Source organism: Poecilia mexicana, unplaced genomic scaffold (genome assembly GCF_051168715.1).
Source record: "Poecilia mexicana isolate PSO_F unplaced genomic scaffold, ASM5116871v1 scaffold_4, whole genome shotgun sequence".
Lineage (NCBI taxonomy): Eukaryota > Metazoa > Chordata > Actinopteri > Cyprinodontiformes > Poeciliidae > Poecilia > Poecilia mexicana.
The window spans coordinates 18679156-18702168 of record NW_028263373.1 but is presented as its reverse complement, the minus strand read 5'-3'; the positions used below and the strand labels follow the sequence as shown (position 1 = coordinate 18702168).

The window sequence follows — 23013 nt, the reverse complement described above, 5'->3', positions numbered from 1 at the left end:
ACCATTTAGACATCGTTCATATTAAAGTCATATTTTACTGCAAGCGGCCCTACAGGTATTTTACTGATACAGTAAAGCGAGTGTATGCTATGTTGCAATGGATATGAAAACATGTTCAGTGAAAAAAGTGTTTGCTCCTGACAGATTTCTTCTGTTTTTGCTGTTTTTGTCAGCCTTGTTTCAGATAATCAAAAATAAATACATACTGGATAAATATGACCTGAGTAAATAGAGCAACTAGGGTATGGAGCTGGACCAGCTGTGTGATGTTAGCTCTATCGCATGTGGGGTGTCGGATATGTTGTTTTCTCATTCAACGTCTCTCCCATTTCTTGCTCCACAAAGGTCAGTAAGAGTCAAAAGACAAATTTTAGGCTATACAGTCTTTTAATTGTTTTACATAATTTCAACCATCATTTTCCCACTGGCCACAAGAATCTGCACTCCGCTTGCTGACACAAGCTGAACAGGTCTTGAATCATCAAATGCTGGGTTTCTTGGCTAAGAGGTTCCTGTTAATGCTAAGACAATGACTCATGGGTCCTTCTGTTCTGACAGAGAGGGATCAGAACATGAAGCTGTGCAGTCTGACCATTTAGACATCTTTCATATTAAAGTCGTATTTTACTGCAAGCGGCCCTACAGATATTTTACTGATATCTGTAGGGATATCTGTTTACTATAACCACACTGAATACTATAGCAGAAAACTGCTAGTGTTTTGGAATTAAAGTAAATTAGGGAAAAGCCCTGTCTATTATTTGTTTCTAAAATGACCTTTTTGATCATTTCTGGAAGAAATACACAACCTTAAATATTCCAATAAAGTTGGAACTTTTACAATGCTTACTACAGATCTTCATTTAACTGACTTTTGTGTAGCAGTGTCATACTAATCAGATCTTATTACATGTAGTATGTAGGTCAAGATTTGCTGTAAAAGATAAAGATAGCCAAGAGTTTACGGTCAAATGTTTAAAGCTTGTGATGAATAAAGCATCTGAACCAACATAGAGAGTTTTATTACACTGTATAAACTTAAGTTGAACTCTACTTTGAGTTTAAGCTTCTTACAGAGTTTTGTGTACAATAAAACCAGTGCTTGTAACCACAATAGAAACAATTTACAGGTACACAAGGAAGTCATCTAAAAAGATGCTCTTTTACAGCAATTAGTGTCACTTCAGGTAAGGATGTGTCGGAAGCCTTTCAGTAAATGACTTTCACATATCCTTAGCTCTTGCTGGAATTAAAGTCCCAGCAAAAGCTAAAGGAAGTCATCCATGAGTTAATCTTTAGTTGAAATGATTACTACAAGAGTGTCTTCAAAGGTCTGCCTAAAAAGTCAATCACACATCTGCAGCTGCTGTTGTCATTTTCAGTTTCCTCATCATTTACCATTTTTTTTGTAAGTCTCTGTTAAAATGGTCATTTCTTTTATTAGAACCAGCTCTTTTTTCCTTTAACTGTATTATACATCTATGGACACAAACACGGTCTCTTGTAACTGAAAAGCATTCCTTGTACTCGCCATTAATATTAGGGACTTTTGAACAGAATGACTTTATTGCTCTTTTACGATTGAATGAAAATAATCAATGTGAGAGAGAGCTATTGACATACAACAAGTTTTCTGATGGGGAGTTAATGATCATTTACTGTATGTATGTATAGATCAAATTCCAGTAATCAGTATTATAAAGAAGATAAGATAGTGGATTTATTATTGTTTATTTTGTTAGAGACCATCTCTTCAAAAGGAAGGTATATATATATATATATATATATATATATATATATATAGGCTATATATATATATATATATGTATATATATATTTATAGTTTGAAGTTTTGTTGAATATTTTAGGATTCACAAATTTATTGGTTTGGCAAATATTTATCTATTTTACATGTTTGCTGGGAGGTCATGGTCCGTGGAATAAATCTAGAATACACTAAAGTTATACCCAAATCTCCACAAATCCCTCCTTTTTACCTTAATGTTTTCTGTTTGCAACATTCTAACGGATATTTATGCTGTTCCATAAGTATTTAAAATAGATTAATTATTCCCTCTCTCCAGCTCATGTCCCACTTATTCCTTTATCAGCATGCATATATATTTCTGTTTGGTTGCACACTGTAAACCTTCAAACTTTTATTGACCCTTTCCTCTGAGTGCCTTCCTTTAAGGAAGGTCTCAAGATGTGCTGAGGCATTACTCACAAACACAAGTGTGTCAGAGAAGGTGCACGGATATCTTCCAGCTGCTGAGGAGTGAAGTTGGCTGTCAGCACATTCTTACTTCACAGACTGGACTGAACTGACATAGGGTGAGTCTTAAATGTGCTTTATTGTGTTATTTCATAAAATGGAGCTTTTCTCTTTTAGAAGCAGTTACAATGGAAATAGCCACCTAATTTGTAGTTGATCAAAACATGTATTTTATGCCTAGAGTGTGAGTAAAAGCAACTTTGACATTGGTTTTCAGATGGTAAAGATGTTTGACGATGCTTTGCTTTCTGAATAAATAAAATAGTGGCATTAGTGTTTAAACTGCAGTATTTATATATGTATGCTGCATCTTTTTCTTTCTGAAATTTGCAACTAGAAACACATTTATAGACAAAGTCAATCTGAATGTGAATTTTAAAAGATGTTAAGTATTATTTTTTGCTTCTATTTTTTAACATTGGAGCAGGAGCATTTTCTGATGATGTGGTGAGTTTTAGAAGAGTCACCACTCTTATTTTAAAAAGCAAAAAGCTACATACAATTGTAGATGTAAAATTTTCCATACTTTTTTTTTATTTGAAATCAGGTATTTTTGTTTCTAACTTTTCTATTTACCACTCTTCTTAATCTTTTTGGCATAGGAGTTTTTTTTTTTTTTTTTTTGTTTTTTTTTTTTGTTCTGCTTATCATAAATTACCTTAGGATTTCTCCCTTTTCTTGCACATTAGGATGTTAAACGCCTTAATCAGTTTCTTATTGGATTTGTAACTATAACCTTGTGATAAATTGTCTAAACTCAAGACTCAAGTGCATGTCAAGACAACTAGTGTGTTGAAGTGAGTAATCCATATTCTAAATAAGTTACATTTGGATTAAATCCTTTCAGGGCCCCACAGATGTTGGCATCTATTTCCAGTGGTCAGCAGGTGGCTCATTAACCAGTCACATCTAAAGGCAAACTGAAGTGACCAGATAACCTAGTTTGCAGATTTTTAGATAGTGGAAGGAAGCAAAAGTAACTGAAGATAATCCATACATGCACATGGAAACCATCCAAACTCAAACAAAGACACAGCTGAAATTCAGTCCCAGGTCTTTATTGCTGTGAGGCACCAATAACACTTGTAGTTTAATTTTTACACTTTTTAAAAATATATACTTTATATACCACTCCCCAGAAAATAGCTATATGACCATTTATTTGGTCATATTGGGATAGGCGAACATAACTAGCACTAACTTGCAGTAACTACCTACTTATCAGATTGGAGGCAAATTTTAGGTCAAGTGAACAGATTTGTTCAGCATGTGATCCTAATCCATCAACCAGTGTTGTGTTCAAGACCACCTAACCCGAGACCAAGACAAGACCAAGACCAGAGTGTATCGAGACCGAGACAAGACCAAGACTTTTGGGGTCCGAGACCAAGTCAAGACCAAGACCGAGGGGAGTCGAGACCGAGTCAAGACCAAGACCAGCGGCCTGCGCTACATGACACAATAAAATGTAAAATATGATCGAAATTGCTTCTCAAAATAATCTGAAAGATCCATATTCCCATAAAAACACCGAGATATTAAATACTTAATATATTTTACCAATATTAAATATTCCATTTCTGTGCTAAAAAGTGTGATGGTCTCGTGCCATCCCTAAAAATATAACGCCCTGGGCATTTGCCCATATTGCTCATATAAGAAACCACCACCATTAAACATAGCAATTGAGGCAATGCCCTGAGGGTAAATAACGCTCAACCATGAACACTGACCAAGGAGCAACAAGCAAGAAGTGACCAAACAGAAGACGCTCACCGTGACTGTTTTCACTCTCTATCCCAGTACATGAAGCCAGGTAGTCTGACACCATGGTAGACATTACTGCTGCCACTTGAACAAAAACAATCAAAGAGCAATGTGCATGCTCTGCGTGCTCTTTCGTTCTTGTGTTTTAGTTATTTGTTAATTTAAATATTAACGTACATAATTAAATAAAATAATGATGCAGTGTACAAAGAGCATTACTAGAACAAAGAACGGGTGTTCTGTCAGGTCAGATCGTCATACGCTTAACACGAACTCACGGTGTTCTTTCATACGTTGTCAGATAGTCGTACGCTTAGCTCAGACATGCATACGCTGTCATTACCATATGATTTTATTTAATCAGCAACATAGAATTATGACGTAGATCATTATTAACAGTTATTAACAGTTGAATGGCATCCAGCTGCAGCCAGACCTGCTTTAAACACACTTTGAAACCACGACAACGCATTTATATCCATCTAGTTATCACATTATGTCATATTATAAACAATTTAATTACTTATTTTCGTCATAACTTGTTGCGTATACTGACAACTACGCTGACGGTCGGACTTCTTAAGGCGCATGTGCTGGCATGGTACTCACTGCATGTATGCTATTCTGACAGCGTATGGCTATGTGATAGAACACCGGCTATATCTGTCATACACGTCATTACCATAAGATTTCATTTAATCAACAACATAGAATCATGACGTAGATCGTCATACACTTTGTTATTAACAGTTGTATGGCATCCTGACTTAGCGGTTAAGTGAGTTTTACACGGGCGTGTGTTGTAGCTGACTCCAGCTGCAGCCAGACCTGCTTTAAATACACTTTGAAACCATGACAACACATGTATATCTATATAGTTATCATTGAAAACAATTTAATGACTTATGTTCATCATAACTTGCTGTGTATGGTGAACTGACAACTCCTCTGACGGTCGGACTTCTTAATGCTTAATGCATGTATGCTAACCTGACAGCGTATGGCTATCTGATAGAACAACGGCTCTCAGTGAGTGATACTCCAGTCCTATCTAATAAGTAAAGAGCCGTGGAGAAGAATCGACTGTTTCTGAATGTCACCTCACTATATTGCAGACTTTTGGACATAGCGTTGTCCCATATATGCGACAAGTCAGTCTACACCTCCGCACAATAATTCAGCACAGTGAGTGATAACATTTTTCATCACAATGCTTATGTGTCTATACAGCTAGCTTTGCTAACATCACGTTAACGGATCTTACCTTCTTTGAGCTACTTTTCTAAGTGACGAAAAAAGTTAGACGTTGTCTCCACCGTCTGTGAAAGCAAAGCGCTGCTGAGTTAGCTGTGGCCATCGGATTTCTTACTATTTATGCAGCACTATTATATTACTGACGATTAGACAAACATTTTCTGCCGCTGAGAGAAAACCACTGCGCATGTCCTGGAGCGCCGCGTGCGAGTGAAAGGTGGGGAGGGGAGGAGGAGGGAGAGTAAAAGGTGAGGAGGGGAAGGGGGAGTAACAGAAACACTTAGTTGCTTGGATTTTAATCTGTGCGTTTTGCATCCACTGAAAACAAAGATGTTAACAAATAAACTGGACAGTATGTTGTACGTTTAGTGATATTTTCACAGTTGCGGTCTTGACTGGTCTTGAAATAAAATGCCGAGTCCTCAGAGCCCGAGACCGAGACAAGACCGAGACCAAATGCGGTCGAGTCCGAGACGAGACCGAGACCATCAGAAAATGGTCTTAAGACCGGTCTTAAGACCAAGACCAACTTCGAGTACCACAACACTGCCATCAACACAACTTACTGACATGCTTCTGTTTTTGTGTGGCTTCCTCTGACAGATCAGCTAAACATCTGGATTCAGAAGAGACTTAAAGACAGAAAGATCCAAATTCAGCAATGGAGGAAAACGTTGACAGTAATCCAGGGTTTGCTCTGGCTGACTACGCCGTCTTTGCTGCTATGTTGTCAGTTTCCATGGCGATTGGGCTTTTTCAGGCTCTGAAAAAGCAACGAAGGGATGCGACTGCAGAGGCCTTCTTCACCGGAGGTCGGAGCATGCCGGCTGTGCCTGTTGGTCTGTCGCTCTGTGCCAGCTTCATGTCAGCTGTCCAGGTCCTGGGTGTTCCCTCAGAGGGATTTCGCTATGGCTTCAAATTCCTCTACATGTGCCTCGGACAAAGCATCAACTCCCTGCTGACAGCTTACCTGTTCCTGCCAGTTTTCTTTCGACTGGGCATCACCAGCACCAACCAGGTCACAATGAGCCTCCACTTTCTTTGCACTAGTCATTTCATAAAGTGAACAGGAATGTGCTGTAAGGTTGGCCAGAGTAACAAGAACTGAATGTTACACAAGTGGATTAACATTTTGTATGTTTTTTTTTCCTTGTGACTATGAACCAAATAATAGTCTATTTTGTGTTCTTATTTCAAACGGCTCCAATGTATATCCTGATTTTCCAGTTTTAAAAAGTATTAAATTACAGTAAAGATATAGGGCTACGATATCTCTGATTAAAGTCCAGCTGATTAAATTCCCTGTTGCTCATCAACACAACTTAATATGTGAGGCGAGGAAAGATGGAGGATGTGTGTTACCCTGTGATGTTCTGACTCCAACCATCTGCCCGTCACAGTATCTAAAGATGAGGTTTGGCAGAGGGATGCAGCTGCTGGGAAGCGTCCAGTTTATTCTTGCAACGGTAGGGGCAGCACTCTCACATTTCAATGCTCCTGAGCAGAATGTTACACATTCTATCCGAGAATGCTCAGATTCACTTGCCTTCAAAGATTTGCTTGTAATGTGTTTCTCTTTTCTCAGCTGCTTTACACTGGGATTGTCATCTATGCACCAGCCTTGATCTTAAATCAAGGTACGAGAGTGAAATTTGCTTTGCGTGGAAGAAAAGAGGGAACGTTCTCACTGATTCATTTAGAAATTTCATAGTTTTAGTTTTTTTTTCAATGGATCTTGACATTAGTATATATATATATATTTTTTTCAACCAGAAACTTGTTGCAGTGAAGTTTTAAGTTTTAAACCATTAATTTCACAATAAGAGAAATTCTTGTGAATATTTGCTTATAAATAAAACTTTTAATGTAGCATAAAACACTACAATTTATTTTTTGTCATAAAATGTATTTTAAATATTAAATGTACTAAGACTGTTATTACAGCTAAACATATTTCCATCTTTTATTTCATTTCAATACCAGTTTAATTTATTTTGTTGCTGTTGTTTTTTATGTTTTTGAAAAAGTAGCAACTATACTACAATAGTTAAATTTATAAAGTGATAAGTTGCTTAAATAAATAAACCTTTGATATTAATGATCAAACCCATTTGATTTTGCAGCTGCTGGACTCAATATCTGGGTGTCTCTCTTTTCCACGGGGTTCATTTGCACCATGTACACCACACTGGTAAGAACAATAAGGTATTCTCAAAGGGCGTAAATATTTATGCAAACAGGTTTTATTGCAACCTTTCTTATATTTAATGTTCTTCCACTGGGCAGTGCAGTGGAGCAGTTGTTAGCAATGCTGCCTTGTAGCAAGAAGATCCAGGGTTCAAATCCTGGCCTGGGATTTTTCTGAGGGGAGCATGTTCTCGCCCTGCATTCGCAGAACCGTGTCTGACATCATTCCAGGTTTCTCACTCTGTCTTTCTCCTCTAATGTTTGTGTGCAGGGCGGCATGAGGGCTGTTATCTGGACCGACGTCTTCCAGATTGTTGTCATGTTATCAGGCTTCGTGGCAATTTTCATCCAAGGGACAATTCTGGTTGGCGGTCCTGCACGAGTACTGGAGATTGCCAGCAATGGATCACGCCTTAATTTCAATGAGTAAAAGCCTTTTTTGTATTGATCTGTGTCCATTTCGAGGTCCAGTCTGCAATTTGATCATTTTAAAATAACAGTGATTATTACAGATGACAAAGATTAAAGTCACTGATTAGAAATAACATTCCATCTCTTATTAATACCTCAACCTATATTCAACACAAAATGTATTTAGTTTTAGGTTTCTAGTTGTGCTTTATTCTGTTCTTGATGTTCCTCCACAGTTTTGATGTCGATCCACGGAAACGTTACACCTTCTGGAGCCTCAGTGTTGGGGGCTCCATGGTTTGGTTGTCCATGTACGGGGTAAACCAAGCACAAGTTCAGCGCTACATTTCCTGCCGATCAGAGAAAGCAGCCCAGTTGTGAGTGTTTTTATAAATTACTCACATGTTCCTCTATCCATTGTTGATTGATTCCTAGTCCTGCCTGGATCATGAGGACGCTGGAGCCTATAACTAATGGCTAATTAATAAGCAAGAGGCATAGAACTGCCTGGACAGGTTGCTAGTCCATCATAGTTGGACTAGTTAGTTGTAATTTATCTTGTTAACAGTACAAAAGCATGGAACATGTTATGCAGATTCCAGAGATGAATGGAAGTTACTCAAGTGTCCGAGGAAATCTCAGTTCCCCAAAAAATATTGTTTTACATGTAAAATGTTGAAAAAAAAAAAGAATAAATCTCATACACAGCACCACAAAATAATAACAACCATTATTGGACAATGTTATGTATTTGTCTTTGCGCTCTTTTGCCACATGGCTCTATGTTTTTGAATTTATGAGTTTTCTAGATTTCCTGTCATGCCTTTGTTGTTTAACTTGTTTTAGTTAATCTGCTTGCACCTTATCATTCAATAATAGATATGACACACATAACTGACATTTCTTTCCCCATATTTGCCTCACTTGACTGCTTAGAATCCCACACATTTACAGGATTAATTGTAATAAAGAACACTTTTTTTTTTTTTTTCCAGGGCTCTATTTGTAAATCAGATCGGTCTGTGCCTCATTGTGAGCAGCGCAGCAACCTGCGGTATCGTCATGTTTGCTTATTACAACCTCTGCGACCCGCTGAAATCTGGGAGGATTTCTGCACCTGATCTGGTATGCTGATGACTCTGGGCAAAGGCAGATGAATTTGCCTTACAATAACTCAAAAGTGACGCAGTGTTTCAACCAAAGTTAATTCAATTTCTGGTACTATTTAAGTATGTTGTTGTTTGTCTTATCCCACCATGTTTTGTAATGCAAAACAATAAGCTTGAAGTTAGTTCTGTTTTCTTGTACTCTCGGTTTCTAGCTAATGATACCATGAATAGGTTTATTTCCCGACTGTAAATAATTTTAGGGGTGATCATGGTTTCCTATACAACGTATGAATTGCTTCTGTCCAAAGTTACACACTAACAGTCTATTCTACTTTTCCTGTTCTGTTCTAATAAAGTACATGCCATACTTCGTGTTGGACATATTCAGTAATCATCCAGGATTCCCAGGTCTTTTCCTTGCCTGTGCATACAGTGGGACTCTCAGGTATTCAAAATCAGTTTTTTCTCAGTTCTGCTGCCAGATGCTCTCTGAATACACTGAAGTTTTTTTTAACTTGAGACCATAGATTACAATTGCAACTTTTGAGTGGTTCCTTGCATGGTTTCTTTTAATGTATCAGATATTATGGTTTGACATGGGTGGATGTAACCTCTTTATGAAACATTGTGCATAATCCAATCATGTAAGAAAAGCTGAAGGCCTTTGTATTTTTACAGAAAAAATAACATTGCCTCAGCTTAGTCTTATTTATTAAAATATAATTTTATTTAAGTCCTCTTCCTACTGCTGCTCTGACACCCATTATTACACACATACATACATTATTTTTTTTAAACTCTTATGACATCCAGAAGTGAAATGATTGGCGTTGTTTTTTAACAGCACTGCCTCCACGAGTATCAACGCCATGGCTGCGGTGACGATGGAGGATATACTGAGGCCTCATCTGCTCAAGATGGAACAGAAGAAACTGGTCCTGGTTTCCAAAGGACTGTGTAGGTTGATTCTTACTAAGCAAGGGAAAAGGATTTTGATTTCAGCACCACTTCTTAAAATTAGTGAAAAGGCTGGTTGAAAAGTCTTAGAAGCCAAAGACAGGTCTAAAATCTTAATACTGGCATCAAGCTGCTGGAAATCTAATGCTAAATTAATTTAGTTTATTGGTGCCAAATCAAAACAAATGTAATCATGAGGGGTTTTTTTACAAAGCAATATCTACCAGTTTATGTGCAAGTGTATAAAAGTATTCAAACAAATAAATCCCATTCATAAAAGATTCAAAGTAATCATAGATATGACAATCATCTGTCATGCCACCAGGAACAAAACATCTTTTCCAGGAAAGTACAACCTTCTACTGATATCAACTCTGTAATTAACACAGAAAGTATTAAAAAACAAATATTTTATTTCAAACTCCTTGATGAGTTCAAGTTGACCTTTCAGGTTGAACTTGATCAGACATATCTAAGCTGCAAGTCTAGAAGAGTAAACATTTCTCCTTCTCTTTCTTAAAGCGTTCCTGTATGGAGCTGGATGTATCACTGTAGCAGCTCTCTCCTCCTTCCTGGACTGGGGGGTTCTTCAGGTATATTATACAGAAATATTTGAATGCCTCACAACAAGAAGCTCCTGGGTTCGAACCCTGACTTCCTGTGCACAGTTTATATCTTCTCTTCGTGTATGTGTGCTCCAGTTTGCACACATACACGCTGGAGCACAGCGTGTATGTGTGCATACAGTTCTTACCCTATAGGGTAACCTATAGGTTATCCTAGGGTAAGAACTGACCTGATAAGCCCATTGACCCTTGGCAAAAAAGCTCCCACAGAATGGATGAATTAAGTAAATAAATAAAACTGCTGTGAGTGAGCTTGCATCCAACCAATCGGTTGTATTATTGTCTGATTTGAAATAAGTTTCAATCATTTACTTTCATCTTCACTCCTGGATTTTAATTTGTTTTGTTTTGAACCCAGAATGTTGCTTGTCTTCTTTCCTCAGGGTTCGTTCACTGTCATGGGTGTGGTCAGTGGTCCAGTTCTGGGCGTATTCATTTTGGGAATGTTTGTCCCAGGAACAAACAGGCTGGTGAGTGTTTGCCAACCGCCTTTAAAACTTATGATTTACAAAATACAAACTCTGACCTTGGTGGTAGTAAAAATACAATTGCTACCACTAGTTAAGTCAAGCAGAAGAAGGGCAAAAGCAAATAGAAGGTGCATTTAATCAAAATAATCAAAAAACACATTTAAAGTTGTTATTATTATTATTATTATTATTATTATTATTATTATTATTATTATTATTATTATTATTATTATTATTTGTTGTTGTTGTTGTTGTTTAAATCAGCTACTACTTCTTCTGCTACCACTTGAACATTAACTCTGCTGCCAACTAGTGGGTAAATATAAAATTCCATGAAAAAATTTTTTTTGAAGGCAGAGGCTTAGATTAAATAGGTATCAATGTATGTACAGGGTAAAAATAAAACATATCATTTAATTGGTACTGGTTGGAGACCTGTTTGGTCCTATTACTGGAGGGAAGCTGGAAATGTAAACTGTGAAGGTGTGACGTGAAGAGAGGTGACGCTTTTTAACTCAAACTTTTTAAAAAACAAAAAAAAACCTAATGCAAACAGCAAACTACTGACTATTAAAATTTCAAACATGGTTTGAAGTCTCAACCGGACCCCAGAATCCCTATGTTATGTGTGCAGCAAACTGTTTGACTAGAAAGATTTTCAATTGCATTTGTCTGTGTTTTAAAGCAAACACTAAAGTGTTGTAAATGTCATAATTTGTCTTTGCCGCTATCTATCCCACAAAGAAGGTTTTCTTGTTCATTAACCCGACTGTGGAATGGAAATTTCCTTTTTTATGATGTACAATCAGAGTAAAGGTAATAATTTTCAGACATGACCTCGTGCACATTGATCTCAGAAGCTGTATGTAGTCATATTAACAGGAAGATGGACTGACTTCCTGTTTCCTTTGTTTTATTTTTGTATCTGTTGAAAGAAGCATTATCTTTTATGATAGCTGCATTCTCGAGTGCTTGTTCTTCTGTTTGCTGCTGAAGTACAGTCCAACGCCTTTTTGAAATCAGGCCTTCAGGGGTTTATTGGGTTTTCTTTTATGCAAAAAAGAAAAAAAAACAGAGCATGCTGATGGGCTGAAAGGAACAAATTCATTTTTAGACACTGTTGGTATTCAATAATACTGCAGCCGATTATTAGGGTATTTTATCCTTTATTGCAGGGCGCGTACTCGGGGATATTGGCGGGATTCTGTGTCTCTCTGTGGCTGGCTGTGGGTTCAACTCTTCACCCACCCAGTGAGGAGACCATGGGTGTCCTGCCCAGCTTCACAGACGGCTGCAGCTTTGCTAATGGCACAAGATACAACAGCTCTAACCTGGATGAGGTTTCCATCTTGACCCCACTTCATCCTAAACACCAAGGGTTAGTAGACACAGCTTTTCAGATGTTGATCTATTTCTAATCATTAAACATGAAACTTTTCTTTTAATCTTAGCTTAACTACTCACACGAATGGTTTATGACTGCTGTACACAGACTGTGCAGAGAGATTAAGATGAAAAAATATAAAATGTCTTAGCTCTTTTGTTGTTGCTTTTGTTTTTTTTTTCTAAAAACAGTGGCCTCCTCAACTTCTACTCCATGTCTTACCTCTATTTTGGAGCCATGGCCACCAGTTCAGTCATACTGGTGGGAATGATAGTGAGCTATGCAACAGGTAAAGAGATAATGAGTGTTACGTAAGTCAATGTTGTGAAAACTACAGGGTCATTCTGACACATTGAACCAAATCTTTCCGATTTACATTTTATTGCAAACATATTCACATCCCTTGAAAATATCTGGGTAATGTTACAACCAGACAACATCTGTGTATTTTGAAAGAGTTTTATATGTTTATATGTTGTAGATGTTGTCACAGCTACAAGATTATAGTTATAGTTGTGAGGTGACAAAATGTGAAACATAATGGGTGTGAATATTTACAAGAAGATGTAGCTCATATCAGTCCAAAATGTTAAGTTAAGGGCTTTAACACAGAGCTACTAAAAAATAATGACTTTTTCTTTTCCTTTAAGTTTTATGCATACATGAACAAACTCTCATGTTTCTATTGCACACAGGGCCAACAAAGAGGAGTCAAATTAAAGAGGGGTTGTTATGGTGGGACCTGAATAAAAAGGAGATGGAGATCTCGTCAGAAAGCAGAGTAATACTTTTTTTTTAAACAGAAATAATTGTCTAATGAATGGAAGTGCCATAAATTATTCCCTGATAATTTATGTAACCATTTATATCTATTTATGTCCCTCTCCAAGCTGAAAAGTCTAGTTTGACATTTTTTTACTGCTAAATATGTATGTGAATTTAAACTTGACTTAATTTAGACATTTCAGCAGCTTTTATAGATCTCAGACATGCTTTCCATATATGACAAATGTCTTTTAAAAGCATTCATTGACAGTATCTCTGTTATATTTTTTGTCTTAAGACCGATGTGATATCCAGGATGTTCCCCTGCTTCGTTCAGAATGCATGCAGGAATACACAACAGATATCTGCGGTTCACATAGGAAATAACCAGGTAAAGAAACCAAATGTATGCCAAAACTGGTGTAGAGTTGTTGGAACTGTTCGTCTTTAAAAAAAAAAAAAAAGTCAGAATATTATAATGAGTCAAGTATTTCAAAGTTTTTTTTTATTGTTCCAATCTGTTTTTCAGGAGGACAAATTAATAGACAACCGACTGGTGGTTCCTTTGAAGAGCCTACCCAGAGACGATGTGCTGTAAATGGGTAAAAAAAAGAGGATGTAGTTTTTAAATGGTATTAACCTCCGAATTACTCATAGCGAATAGTGGAATTTCCTCTGTAGTAGCAGTAAAGTTGTTTTTTTATCTTATCATTTGAAGTTTCAAAATCCTGACACACATTCAGAGTCATTGGTCTTCCAAAGAGTCATATATATATAGTATCCAGTACAGTAAAATGTGATGAAAGACTTTCATTTCCTTCTGGTATGTACTGTTTCGGGAAAGATGTGCACCTGCAATGTGTCAACACAAGAATGATGGGAAGCAGAAACAACGGTTTAAATCTGTGTGTACATTTGCCGTAATTTAGTGATGGTTTCCTTATTTCATGCTCTGTTATCTGGCCTTTGTTTATTTCTGTTTTTTTATTATTGGAAGCAAAGTGGGTCAAATGTAAATGATGAGTCAGCATGGTCATATACAAAAGATCAGTTGACACATCTTTATTGAAAACAGTTTGGGTTACTTTTCAAAACATATATGAAAAGTGAACTGTAAAATTAATATAACAAACACACAAAGACTTGAATGACTACTACATGTTTATTTTGTATGAAGTTACCATTTTTAAAAATGTTGATTTTTTAAAAATACTGTTATGTTTTCTTCCTCTTATTTTTAAATTATATTACAATTTCCAATAGAGTTGTCAGCCTAAACAATTTTCTATTTTGTTAAGTTTATGCTACTTGGAAAAGTGCTGCATTGTACAGAAGCCTCTGCTTTATTCTCAAAATCCATCCATAGGTTTCTTACACTTAATCAAAGCAGGATTATCTTGTGTTAATTATTGTCTGGACACTGGAAATTGTTTGTGATGGTTTTTGTGTTACTTTTAAAATGATGGGGTTAATAAAAGTAACAAAATAAGGAATGTGTTAGCACTTGAATTTACAGTTTAACTCATCCTAAAAAGTTAGAACATTGTATTTAATCATACAATAATGTTAAACGTTTCAAGGACTTAAAATTTATACCACTTTGTCACTATTTAATAAATTTAAATCAAGTTCCCAGGTTCCTTGAGAATCTAAAATAAATGTGGTTAAATGTAAAACTTAGTTTTAAACTTTTCTAAAACAATCCATACCTTGAAACCACTTATCCACCTGTGCTTGTGACATCTTAAATAAAAATACAATTTACAACTACTTAATTTTATCCATATGCTAGAAAAAACTTTTAAGTGATCTGAGGTTTCTCGTCCTGTATAGAGCAATTGGGATCTTTTTAATAACTTCTAAAATTTTAAAATGACTTTTATTCAACTTTTTTCTGCATTTTACATCAATTTTAGTAAACATGAATATACTTCAAAATAGGTTTCCCGTTTCTACAGTATTTTTAAATGTAACCATCAATGTATGTGAAGGAAATATAAACTATTTATGAAAGAGCTGACATGTTAGTTTTCTTCATAGTACACGTGATGTTAAGTAAAGCAGCTGAAACCATCATGGCTGCCAGATACACAATGAGTACACCAAGTACAAAGGCGGTTCATTTCACATGGTGTTCTTTTATTGCATTTTTTTTTTTTTTTATAATTCAAGCATTCAGACAAAACATAATATCCCCAAACACTCTTGCTGTATGTAAGCTTTCATAAATCAAACTAGTACGTCAGTCTTTAATGTTGTGAAGATTGTGCTTCCGTGCACGTTGGTCCTGGATCCTCCAACCATCTCCGTGCTGCTGCGGATCGTCAGGCCGAGGCGCCTCACCAATCATCCGCGGCCCTGTTCGAATCCTCTTCGGCTACAGCACAGTCCAGGCGCTGCACGCCAGGGAGCGCCAGGTCCCTTTCGTTAAGTTTTTCCAGAAACGAAGAAAGGAGTCGTTTGTTTAAATGGTCCGTCAGCGTCCTTTCTTCTTCCACCCGCTGCTTGGCCACGTTTGTCCCCGGCTCCACTCCTTCCGCCTCCGTGTCCACGCCGAGCTGCAAAGGCGCCGAGCGCTGCTGGCTCAAGGGCAACCCGTTCGGCTGCTCACCTTGCCCGGACTCCTGCTCCGTCCAGCTCCCGGCGTCCGCCCCGGATTCTGTCTCCATTTGTGATATCAAGCTGGTCTGCAGGGCGGCATTTTCCAGTTCTTTGAGTCGTTTGCTGTGAAGGCCGCAGGCAGGCGGTTCATTACCTGCCGGGATGTTATTGTTGTGAGGGGGCTCACCAGTTTGCTCCATCATGCTCTGCGTCAGTTGAACAGCCCATAGTTCCAATGGACTGGTCGGAAGGAGAATTGGCAGGTATCGCCGTCTAGTGGATTGCAACAGTACTCCAGCTTTACAAAATTAGAAACTCTTCTTTTGATTTCTATTGGCAGCTGGCATCCAACTTGGCTCGGGCATCTGGTAAGGATGCCTCCTGGACGCCTCCCTGGTGGGGTGTTCCGGGCACGTCCCACCGGGACACACCTCAATGATGTGTACGATGTGCAAATTCCACACTCATTAAATACATGTATGAATGCATGAGCATGCACTGGCATACACACACATACTTACACATATCCTAAATACGACTCATTAACCCAATGTTATTTAAAAACCTAAATAAGAGATTTGTAACATATTTTGATTTATTACCCAATAGATTGATCATAGAGAGTCCTATATTCTTTCTGCTTAGTAATGACTTTAAAAGCTGACGTTCCTCTGAGTATTTATCACATTCTAACAAGACATTCTCCACTGTTTCTACCTGATTGCAATAATTACAAGCCCCATTCTCATATTAGAAACTCTAACTTGTACTTTTGTATAAGTAAACAAAACAAATGCAGTTTTTTTTGTTGCATTTTTTTTATATTTGGAAGTATTTTTTAGAAGCATCCTGTATAGAAGCTTGTTTCTGCCAGTATTTGAAAACAAAAGGACATGGATCTCATAATGGCTATCTCATACTTTTGACCTAGCTCTCAAAACAATAAAATATTCTTTATTATAATATAGCTTAGTCAAAATAATACGTTTCTCCATCACAGGGGCAGAAACAGGTTCCCACAGCCATGGGATTTAACAAAAAATACTTGACCCTTAAAATGATCTTGTGCTGTTGTTTGGTCATAGTAAATGTTTTAGATTATCAAGCAAATTTGCACCATACAAATATAGTCAGAGTTAGTTTAAAAATATGTTTTAAAATTATTAACTAATCTAGCCTTATAGAAAAATAAAATTGGCCTCCAAAAGGAACATAACTGCATTTTTGGTTCAGTGTCACTGTCTGATTTTAAGAATTAAAAAAATCACTAAAATGGAGCCAGTCTGACAAGGAAGCAGGCAAAAAATATTCAGTTTTTGTTTTATTTAGGAGTTTACTGGACACCATAACACCATATCTCTGTGTTGAAAGATGTTACTTGTAAGTAAAATGGCGATATAAGGAGATTTCTGTGATCGCATCATTTGGTCTGATAATATCTGATGAACACCAATCAATATTGCTGTTTACACATTAGAAAGTCCATATTTCACATGTTTTGTAACATTTTGAGGTATGTCTATGTTACCTCAAAATGTAACACATTTTTAAAAGGAACCTTCGGTTCCACAGTTCAAACAAACTACCACAGTTCTTTGGTTTGTTTCTAACTTCCAATAAGTTAGAAACAAACTTATTGGTTAAAATAAACTATTTTTAAACTTCCGTTTCTCAGCGGTGTGACCTATTCTCAATTTTCGCTTCGAACATTTGACTGCTTTGACTTTCCGTAGAACAGAATGTGTTTCCATAGCGACCATTTATAGCATAGACCACGGAATCGTCTTTGTAACGGTACCAGGTAACAAAATGATGTCTGTAAACGCCCTAGGACATATGTAATTTATGCGAAGTGAGTTGTAAAAGATGCAATATTATAGATTAACATCTCTTTAGCCACTCAAAGCGACGCAGATCATTAGCTTTCAGCTAACTTCGAGCTAATGAGTAGCTATACAGGCTTAGCTAACACAGCTGTGAAATTAAATCTATAAACTGTAGATATTTATTTATGCTTTCGTTTCTTCTACTACTTAGAACAAGTGTGAAACGTTGCTTGCTAAGAATAACATTCACAGGATTATAAATAAGGAAACAATAATTCTGATAAATTATTATGAAAACAAGTATTTTTTTTCTTTCTTTCGTTTTTCCTTTCTTTCAGGTCAACATGTCCTTCAGAGATTTAAAAAGTAAGTGAAACCTTGTATTTCTCCACCTTTTATCTACCAATCATTATTTTGCTGCAGATGTTAGAATAGAACTGAATATGTTTGTGATTTGGCAGACTTCACAGAAATGATGAGGGCCTTGGGCTACCCTCGCCTCATATCTATGGAAAATTTCGTAACACCAAACTTCACCCTAGTAGCAGAAATCCTAATATGGCTTGTAAGGAGGTATGTTTCAGCTTTTAAAATCGAAATGCTTCATGTAATAACACTTCTGCTCAGATAGTTCTTCGCCTTCATGTGGTATTTTCACATCCGTCATTGTACCTTCCAGTCGAAATATTTCTTCTAATCCTGATTAACAAATTAAAGAGCTGTTCTAAAATAGTCATTGGTTCTCATGTTCTTGTCTCTTTTATTGTAGATACGAGCCTCACGTTGATATTCCCACTGATGTGGACACAGAGTCAGACAGAATATTCTTCATTAAGGCAGTGGTTCAATTCATGGTGAAATACTATTTGGACAGATAATATGTCCTTAACTGTAGTTAACTAAAATCCACTCTGTTTTAATCATTGTCTGACCCGGTTGCAGGCAACCAAGGCTCACATCAAGCTAAACACCAAGCATCTCTACCAGGCTGACGGCTATGCAGTGAAAGAGATGCTGAAGATCACATCGGTGCTGTACAATGCCATGAAAACCAAGCAGATGGCTTTGGAGGATGCAGTGGAGGAAGATAGCAACAAGTTCAAGTTTGATCTTGGCTCTAGGGTGAGGTGCAATTATCATTCAAATTTTATGTGTTGCTGATAGTTCACTAACTTAATTAAATATATGTCAGTTTTAAGAAGAGTAAAGAAAAGAAAAAAAACATAGACATATAAGAGTGCTTTAGATAGTTAATAAGACAGTTAATGTAATGTGCAGTCAAAATAACTTTGTCTATCTAATTGGTAAACAGCGTTCTGTCTATATAAGCCCATCCAAATGCAACGATTCTTTGAAAAGAGTTGAAAATGTAGTTCGTTAACATTTATTGTAAGAACTCACAAGAACTTCACCCAACATTCTCAAGGATTTTACAATACTTTTAATGACTCATGGAGTTGATTTTTTGTCGTACTGGTTGTGTTTCAGTGTCAGAGATTTTAAACAATTTAAACAGCAGGAAATAGGAAATGCTGTATCTGATAATAGTGTAAATATACCTTTTCTTTAAATTGATTTAGTTCTTTGGTTGCAGTATTCTCCTGAACATCAATTTGACACATACCTATTTGCCAAGCCTGCACACTTTTTTTTGTTGTTGTTATTTTTTTGCACATTGTCTACAGTGTCTCTACTTTTCTCATGTTTTCTTTTCCCTGAAATAATTTAGGTCTTTAATGCCTTTGTTAAAGAAGAAAGAGTCAAATGTGAGTCAGCTGATCTCTCCATGTCTTTTCTGCAGATCTCTGAGCTCAAAGCAGCTCGTCAGCTGGCATCTGAAATCACATCCAGAGGAGCATCTCTGTATGATTTACTGGGGAAAGAGGCAGAGCTCAGGGTGAGGCAAAGTTGGTTGTTGTTTCATATTAGCATATTGGTAAAAAAAATAAAATAAAGCTTGACTATTTCGAGTTTAGTATCGGTGAAGAGATTTTACCTGCATTATGGATATGTTATTCTCAAGCTTCTTTAAACGCAAATATGAGTGAAATGTTGCGAGTAGCTTCGATGCTCTGAAGTCGACGTAATGTTAAATCTCTTTCTGCAATCCTGCAAAAAGAGATTTAAAGCAGTTTGATACATGAATGACCATCATTAATGCTTTTATTTCGTCTTCACTTTTTTGGTGCTCGCAGGAAATGAGAACTGCTGCCATTGCTCGACCTCTTGAGATCAATGAGACAGAAAAGGCACTGAGAGCTGCAATCAAAGAAACTCTGGTGAGTATTCTGAGTGTTTATCTTTTTAATCCCATTGGTTTTCATCTTCATTCGCTTAAATACTTTAAGCTGTGATCGTGCCATATTGCCTTTGTTACCAGGAAATTGTCGAAAAGATCAAAGAGATGCTTAGTAATGTCGTCTCAGACGAGACCAGTCTGGACGCCAAGATAGAGAAGAAGAAGCAGGATCTAGAGAGGCATCAGAAGAGGCTGCAGACTTTACAGAGTGTCAGGTCAATTCTAATTTTTTATTATTTTTTTTACATTTAACCATCTTAAATGTAAAAGATCGAAATTTCCATTTGGAATAAGTCTTGAAACAAAACCCATTGAAACATTTCTCAAATTATGTTTGGATTTTTCAGGCCAGCATTCATGGATGAATATGAAAAGATAGAAGAAGAGCTGCAGAAGCAATATGAAGTCTTTGTGGAGAAATTCAGAAACCTCACCTACCTGGAGTCACAACTGGATGAGTACCACAGGCTGGAGCAGGATAGGTTTGAGGTGCGTGGATGGAATAGATATGCTATGTAGAATGCTTAATCCTATTGATAATCCCTCCCTTTAAAGATATATTATATGTGATGCAGTATTTGCATCTTTCTGCCTGCCTGTGTTTCTGTTTTTCTCATTAATTCCTTGGATATTTTTGCTACAACATTGTCTGGAACTTATAGATTAACCATATTAAGTTTTACATTAAATACTTGAGTCTTGTTTCCAAGTTTAAAAATGTTCAACTGGCTCTTCATCTAAAACGGGGTTTCTTGCTTACGCATTAGGAAGCTGAAAACTGCCTGAGGATAATGCAACACAAACTAAGGGAGGAGGAGAGAGATCTGATGAAGGGCTCATGTGAGTTAAACAAGAACCAAACCAAGCAGAATTAAAACACAACCTTTTTTTTTTTCTCCGTCTAAACATTTTTGCCTTTGTGCTCGACAGTGAAAGACTCTGATTCTGATTTGGATGTTCCAGAGGACGAAGGGTCAGATAGTGACCTTGAAGAATCTCGTCCATCTAAGCCACAGCCCTCAAGAAATGCCCCCATGGCAGGTATGCAGCTGGACTGCAGCCAAGATAGTGATAAGAAAAACTAGTGCCTTTACGAATTAGACAAAATTAATATTTTTAATTATCATTCGTCTCATCCCATGATAACCAGTTTATTTAAAAATACTTTGATAGTTTTTCATTTGGATTTTTTGATACCGTTATGCACAGCATTCCTATATTTATTTTATTCTCCGTCATCAAGAAGAAAAGAGGAACTTCCAGTTGTCCCCTCTAGCCTCTTACATATTTAAATTATATTTATTGAGTTATTTTGATTTTACAGGTCCACCTAAAATTCTATTTTTTATTAAACATGGTTTTCAGAAAACTCTTTCTGTCCTAAAAATTCATAATTGCTTGTGCTTTTTCCTTTCTGTGAAGGAAGAGGAGCACGGTTCATTGGCAACATGCAGGGTGATGACAGTGAAGAGGTAAGTGATGTTCTTATCTTCACACTGATACTCTTTTTACACAATGTTTCTGAAACCAGGCTACATTACGTCCTGTTTGCCGCCAAGCTCTGTCAGCAGGGCTCAGTGTGAATGATTTTCCCGTTAACCTTCATTTAAAGATTGTTCTGTTATAAACTCTGACCAGATTTACCACCTTCTTTGGTTTCCGGCGTATCTCTTCATTTGCTGTTTCATCAGTCTGTTTCCTTTTGCTATTTTCTTGTCATTGTCACTTGGATTTTAAAGGGGCTTTTAGCAGTCTCCAGAAGGTCAGTCCCTGAATCCAAAAAACAGCGGAAAGGAAAGGTTTGTTCAGAAAAGGATTCAGTTAACCCTCAAGTCCCCCTTATGTATTAGAAGGAAACATCCATTTGCAAATTTCCTATTTGACCCTAATGTTAAAAAAAGTGTTGTCAAAAATGGTTTATATTATGTTTTAAGGAATTGTGCTGATATTTTTAATAGTAGTTCTAATGTCTGGGGTAAGAATGTATTTTTCCTTCAAATGCAACAGATGCTTTTTTTTTTCAAAGTTTTTTGTGATATAGGAGTAAAACCTTGCCAAGGTTATGTGTTTAGTTAGAATAAAAACATGTTTTTTTTTGTTGTTTTTTTTATTTTAAGTTTCCACAGTGTGTGTTTGTGTGTGTCTAGTAATCTAATTTTCCTGGAAAAATATAGTTATATCATCCAACAGTCCTATCGTAGGTAGACTTCAACCTTTCACTTGTTGATGTTGTTATTGCTGCTTGCTTCCTGTTCCAGAGTGATGACAGTGAGATTGATGCAGATGAGGATAATGAGGAAGACGAAGATGAAGACGAGGAAGGTGAAGAAGAAGAGAGGAGGGAGGAGGATGACACCTTGCAGGTCCTGTTGTCGAAGAGTAATCGACCTCCTAGGGGAGGAGTGAGACCGGCACTCCCGGAAGAAAGTGATGATGACTTTTGAGTTGGGGACACAATCATGAGCTGTGCACTTTTTTATGTCCGAGCTGAACTCACTTCTTGGAAAGCTCCACTATCATTTTTATTTGCAGATATATCATCTGTTCTTTGATATTTATATATTCTGCTGACAAAAATAAAATTAAAACATCTGTTTTAATTTTTGTTCTTTTCCAAATATGACAGTTTTATAAATAAGTTATCTATGTGGCAGTTTGGACATATTTTGGCAGTTTTTTTTATTGTATGCTGTACTTTCTAAGGGAAAATATTTGTGACTATTAAACAAATTCTAATTTGAGCTCTCGGTAAATCATTTCAAAGGAATGTGTAATAGGATACACTCAGCAGTACTTAGTAAGAAAAGAGAGAAAGTTTGAATAATAATTTATCTGAAAAATGTTTTCTAGGTTTTTTAATTGGTGGATTCAAACAGATGTAACTTAAGAATATTTTCCCAAAAAAATTAACATAGTCTAGTTTTCGTTGTGGCTTTGTAGTTGTTTTTACCTGGTATGGTGGGTAAAAAATAAAAATAGAGGATTTATACAATTGAAACTAAATATGTACTTATACAATTAGTAGTAGGAGTGCCTTTCAACTTTTTGAGAAAGCACAAATGGTCATGCAAGCTTCAAAAGT

General features: G+C 36.6%; 2 protein-coding genes across 4 annotated transcripts; both read left to right on the top strand.

Annotated features, from left to right (window-relative positions):
* Positions 1–5905: 5905 nt before the first annotated feature.
* slc5a5 (solute carrier family 5 member 5) lies at positions 5906–14694 on the top strand. Its single transcript, XM_014980528.2, has 16 exons — positions 5906–6314; positions 6697–6762; positions 6882–6933; positions 7420–7487; positions 7755–7909; positions 8131–8271; positions 8890–9019; positions 9360–9448; positions 9848–9960; positions 10483–10553; positions 10970–11056; positions 12232–12434; positions 12632–12729; positions 13136–13221; positions 13504–13596; positions 13735–14694. The coding sequence occupies exons 1-16, from the start codon at positions 5958–5960 to the stop codon at positions 13801–13803; spliced, it is 1878 nt and encodes a 625-aa protein (XP_014836014.2). The 5' UTR covers positions 5906–5957; the 3' UTR covers positions 13804–14694.
* A 775-nt stretch (positions 14695–15469) lies between these two features.
* Positions 15470–22672, top strand: ift38 (intraflagellar transport 38). 3 transcript variants are annotated; one of them, XM_088005045.1, is made up of 13 exons: positions 15470–16174; positions 17971–17998; positions 18094–18205; positions 18402–18486; positions 18575–18754; positions 19434–19529; positions 19828–19911; positions 20013–20146; positions 20279–20420; positions 20699–20771; positions 20862–20972; positions 21354–21403; positions 22190–22672. In XM_088005045.1, the coding sequence occupies exons 2-13, from the start codon at positions 17977–17979 to the stop codon at positions 22373–22375; spliced, it is 1275 nt and encodes a 424-aa protein (XP_087861171.1). In that variant the 5' UTR covers positions 15470–16174; positions 17971–17976; the 3' UTR covers positions 22376–22672. The 3 variants fall into 3 exon arrangements, with proteins under 3 accessions (XP_087861171.1, XP_014836018.2, XP_087861170.1); XM_014980532.2 differs by lacking the exon at positions 15470–16174 and adding an exon at positions 17528–17607; XM_088005044.1 differs by lacking the exon at positions 15470–16174 and adding an exon at positions 17569–17658.
* Positions 22673–23013: the final 341 nt, after the last annotated feature.